The sequence below is a fragment of the Eimeria mitis genome, genomic scaffold (assembly GCF_000499745.2).
Source record: "Eimeria mitis Houghton genomic scaffold, Emh_scaff318, whole genome shotgun sequence".
NCBI lineage: Eukaryota > Apicomplexa > Conoidasida > Eucoccidiorida > Eimeriidae > Eimeria > Eimeria mitis.
Window position 1 is genome coordinate 10,286 of NW_013571522.1, and position 5,061 is coordinate 15,346.

Genomic DNA, 5,061 nt, shown 5'->3' on the forward strand with positions numbered 1-5,061 from the left:
GCAATGCTACACTACGCATATATTACACGTATAAGACTGCCGTATTATGAGTATAATAAAGCTGCACTATGCATGCAAGAATGCTGCAGTATAAGAATAGTAATGTTGTACGATACAATATATATATATATATATATATATATATATATATAAGTAATACTGTAATGAGAACACAAAAGTATAAAGCAACTGAAAACAACTAAAAACAAGACACTTCTACGCGTCAGCCGAAAGTTCAACAAGTGCATTTTGTCTGTTTTTCTTGTTTTTGAATATGCATGCGTTCCAGGCTTACCTAGCAGCAAAGAAAGCTAAAACATGTTTAATAAAATGTTGTTCTTTTTCATCGAGACGAGCCCAGTCTGTGAGGTCTGCATGCATATCTATTTCTTCTGCAGTCCAAAAGGAAGCTTCTGCTTTCTTATACATATCCCATACTTTTGCATATTGAATAGGCAGAACCACCTGTGAAACCGCGCACAAAAAACACAGAAAACAACCAAATAAACTGAATTTTCAATGAAGTTTTACGCATAAAACACATAAAAATTCATAAAATTCAAAACAATATGCTTTATCACGCCAACGCCTGCATCCTCCTGCAGAGCGAAGCACAAACAAGCTGCTGAAAACGCCTGAGATGTTCTTACCCATCGTCTTGGGTTTGGCTTGAGTAGAGGTTCATCTTTTTCGCTTTCTATTAAACTTCTTGAATACGCTTTCTCCTCTTCTGTAGAGAGCTTTTCAGCTATTTCCGTCAGCTTCTGGGGGTCGGAGGCAGCCTCCAATACCTCCTGTGCGTCTTTCCAAGCAATTGCCATTGGTGGAAACTTTTAAATTTAGTGATTCAACAAAATTCAGAAACCCGTTCACACTACCAAGTCGAGCTCACAGACACCGCGCGTCCAGGGTAAGTCAGTGGCCGATCTTCACCGTTGCCGCCCCTCTTTGCCGAAAACTTGGACAGAAAACAAAAGTAAAGAACAAAATATTAACAATTATCCATAAAATTCTCAGAGTTAGCGTCAAAATCCTTGCAGATCGGCGCAACAGAACTCGCAGCGGCGAGCATCGGCGAAGTTGCACAGCAGCTGGTTTCCACTCACCTGCCGTTCAGGAGTGTAAAGTAAATAATATTCGCGTTTTTTTTAACAATCAAAATCAGAAAATAACATAATATAGACAGATCAAATGCACCCCTTTCTCCTGTGCTGCTGCTCTTCGTCAGGGTGGTACTGCGTGCGGGGTTGGTGGCGGCTGCTGGGGGTCGTTGTTGTTTATGTCGCTCTGCTTAGCACCTCAGAAGCAAATTATGTATTTAATAAAACATAATTCTTCATTGCTAGAGTGAATCCATGATAGCTTGAATTTCATAATTTTCACAAAACCACCAAACCCTAAACCCTAAACCCTAAACCCTAGACCATAAACCCTAAACCTACAGTAGCTCCCTCATCTGTGAACTAGAGAGCTCCACTGCACCACTCTGCCTCACAACCCTAAACCCTAAACCCTAAACCCTAAACCCTGGCATTAATATATTATGCTTCAATCCATGAGCCTCCTGGGGGCTTGTTACGCGGGGGGTTGAAACGCGGACAAAGAAAGCTGTAGCCTGAGTCAGTTGTTAGCTGCAGCAGAGCCGCAGCGTTCATATAAAAGCGCCATAGAAGATATATATACGCCCCCAAGCAGAGGCAGATGCTCTCCCCCCCCNCCCCCCCCCCCCCCCCACCCCTGCATCCAAACATAAACCAGAAACCTGAATGTGGTGGAGAGAGAAACACAGCTTCTCTCAGTTTCTCTTTCCCTCTGTTTGTATTTCTCTCTGTTTCTCTGTCTCTTGTTTTTTTTTGTGACAGCATGCATCTATGTAAACCTCTTCCTGCATATCTGCATTTCTCTCTCTCTCTCTCAACTTATCTCTCTGCGTTTGTCTCTCTTTCTCTGTCTGTCTTTCTTGTCTCTCTCTCCCTCTTTCTCTCTCTCTATTTGTCTCTCTCTGTCTCCATCTGTATGTCTCTCTCTCTCAATAAGTTGCAGCACTTTCTGCAGCATTTTTCTCGCAAAGAGGATACAACAATACTAACAATATCCAAGCCCCATTCTATGCATGCACTGAGGTGTATATGCATGCTGCCTTCAAACCCTAAACCCTAGCCCTAAACCCTAAACCCTAATCCTAAACCCTAATAACCCTCTTATCTACCTTACCCCCCAACTGCAACACCAGCAACAACTCTATAGACTTTATATGCAACGGCCTGCGTCTATACAAAAAACAAAAAGGGGGGCCCCCATGAGCTGTCTGCAGCTACGGGGGGCCCTAGCTGCGGTGTATAGGCAGCTCAACAGCAACCGCTGCAGGTGGCAGCAACAATAAAATATAAATATATTTCAACACAAAAAAATAAATACAAATTGCAGATGATAAGCACAAACAATCCTATTGCTACCTGTTGCTGCTGCTGCTGCTGCTGCTGCTGCTGCCTTGCTGCCCTGCTGCTGCTGGTGTTGCTGTTGGTACTGTTGCTGCAACCACACTGCTGCTGCTGTTGCTGCTGCTGCTGCTGCTGCTGCTGGCAGAGAGGCAGCAGATACTAGAAAACTATATGTGTTGTGTTTCTTTTGTTTGTATGCATGCATATATTTTTTGTTTAATTATTTCTTTATTTATATTCATTCCAACAAACAGAAATCTCCCTTCTGCTGCACCGCTACCATCAGCAGCAAGTGCAGCAGCAGCAGCAGCAGCAGCAGCAGATGTACCCTCAACCCGCCGCAATTCAAACGTGCTGCCTACACCCTGCAGCTCATAAACCCACCAATCACCTGCAACGCATGCACAAACACTGTTGCTGCTGCTGCTGCCGCTGCTGCTGCTGCTGCTGCTGCCGCTGCTGCTGCTGCTGCTGCTGCCGCTGCTGCTGCTGCTGCTGCTGCCGCTGCTGCTGCTGCTGCTGCTGCTGCTACATTTGTAATATCTATACATCATTTAGCCCTACTTGCTGCTGATGCTAACTGTGCTGCATCTGTTGCTGCTGTTGCTGCTGGCTTGCTATTGCTGCTGCTTCTGTCCTGCTACTGCTGCTACTGGTGCTGCTACTGCTGCTGCTGGTGCTGCTGCTGCTGCTGCTGCTGCTGCTCACCTGTGTTTGCTGCGTCTTTGTCTGTGTTGTCTGTCCATGCATAGAAGAGCCCTTTGCAGCGGAAGATAGCACTTGGGTGTGTTGTTTTTATTTCTTTCGTTTCTGCTGCTGCTGCTGCTGCTGCTGTTGCTGCTGCTGCTGCTGCTGCTGCTGCTGCTGCTTCGCCCCACAGCAGCTCTCCTATTGCTCTCTCCAAGAGCTGCAGCGAAAACAATGTTGGTTTTTCTTTGTTTTTACCTCCTAAAGGAAACGAAACCCTAACACTACATAAACCCCCCAAGCTGCTGCTGCTGCTGCAGCAGGAAGACCCTTTAGCTGCGCATGCATGCTGCTGCTGCTGCTGCTGCTGTTGCTGCTGCTGCTGTTGCTGCTGATGGAGGCACTCTGCTGCTGCTGAGGCTGCAGCAGCCTCCGGTGTTAAAGCACCCCTCAACCAATTGCTGCCACTGCTGCTGCACCCGTTGCTGCTGCTGCTGCTGCTGCTGCTGCTGCTGCAGCTGCTGCTGCTGTCATAGGCTCTGAGGCCGAGAACTGCTGAGAGGGGTACATTGCCGTTGCTGCAGCAGTGCAGCGCAGCAGCAGGATTGAGGCGAGAGAGTTGCTGCTGCAGCTGCTGCAGCTGCTGCTGGCAGCAGATGTCTGTCTTCGTCAGCAGCAAACAATCTGCGCATGCAATCTGCTTCAGGGCAACGAGACCAAGACCTCCGTGTGTCTCAAGAGATAAACCTTCTCTTGCTGCTGCTGCTGCTGCTGCTGCTGCTGCTGCTGGTTCTGCTGCTGCTGCTGCTGTTGCTGCTGCTGCTGCTGCTGTGTCTGCTCCTGTTGCTCCTGCTGCAGTTCCTGTTTCTGCTGCAACCACCGCTTCTTCTGCTGCTCCTACTTCAGCAGCACCCTCAGCAGCAGCAGCAGCAGCAGCAGCAGCAGGAGCAGCAGCAGGGGGTGTTGCTAGTGCTGTATGGGGTCTTGCAGCATCAACTAAACAGACAACAGCATCGAGCTTAACCTGTCCCTGTATATCTTCATCGGCCCACAAAGCTTCACATATAGGCTGGGGGTCTGCTGCGCCGTTTGTTTCTATACATATAGCATCTATACACCCATTGAGCTGCTGCAGCAGCTGCTGCAGCGCCAGCAGCAACTCGCTGCGTACAGAGCAGCATAAACAACCACCAGGAAGCTCTATTAAATCTATTAAAGGAGATGATACACCACCAGAAGATAATAACACAGATCCACGCTCTTCTTGCTGCTGCTGCTGCTGCTGCTGCTGCTGCTGCTGCTGCTGTCGCTGCTGCTGCTGCTGCTGCTGCTTCTGCTGCGTGGCGTCTATGAGTGTGGGGGCTTCTATGCCCATTTGTTCTGAAAATTCATTTTGTATTAGCAGCAAACGAAGGCCTGCTGCTGCTGCTGCATGCAGCAGCTGCCGCAGCAGCGTTGTTTTGCCTGCGCCTAGCAGCCCCGTGATGATAGTAACAGGAACGGGAGAGGGGGAGGGTTTAGGGTTTTCTTTTGTTTTATTCATCTCTAAATAAATAAAAATAATTTATTTAAAATAAATAAATAAATAAATAAATAAATATATAAATATGTTTATTTCTATTGGTGTAAGAGTTATTCTCCTTTTTCTGTCGGCCCATCCATTGCATGCATGCATCGCCAGATACAATGAAAAAATAAAATTAAAAAAAAAAGAAAATGTTTTAATTTATAAATCCTTATTTTTACAATAAATATTAGGGTTTAGGGTTTAGGGTTTAGGGTTTAGGGTTTAGGGTTTAGGGTTTAGGGTTTGGGGCTGAGAGCACACCCAGCAACGGGGCTTCGCATGTTCTTATGTCGGCGCTAGCAAACTTTGTTATTAAAAAGGGTTTAGGGTTTAGGGTTTAGGGTTTAGGGTTTAGGGTTTAGGGTT

General features: G+C 46.7%; 2 protein-coding genes across 2 annotated transcripts in view; both read right to left on the reverse strand.

The window, feature by feature from the left end:
- The window catches only part of EMH_0007650 (ribonucleotide-diphosphate reductase, small subunit, putative), a gene marked incomplete at both ends in the record, with an annotated part of 2,893 nt that extends 2,072 nt beyond the window's left edge, over positions 1–821 (reverse strand). The window contains 2 exons of the mRNA XM_013498098.1: positions 296–465; positions 651–821. Coding sequence (XP_013353552.1) covers positions 296–465; positions 651–821 — 341 coding nt within the window. The remainder of the gene's footprint in view (positions 1–295; positions 466–650) is intronic.
- Positions 822–3,102: 2,281 nt separating this feature from the next.
- On the reverse strand, positions 3,103–4,503 carry EMH_0007660 (cobW/P47K family domain-containing protein, putative; the record flags this gene model as incomplete). The annotated part of the gene is made up of 1 exon (XM_013498099.1): positions 3,103–4,503. One exon carries the CDS (start codon positions 4,501–4,503, stop codon positions 3,103–3,105), a length of 1,401 nt encoding a protein of 466 aa, XP_013353553.1.
- Positions 4,504–5,061: the final 558 nt, after the last annotated feature.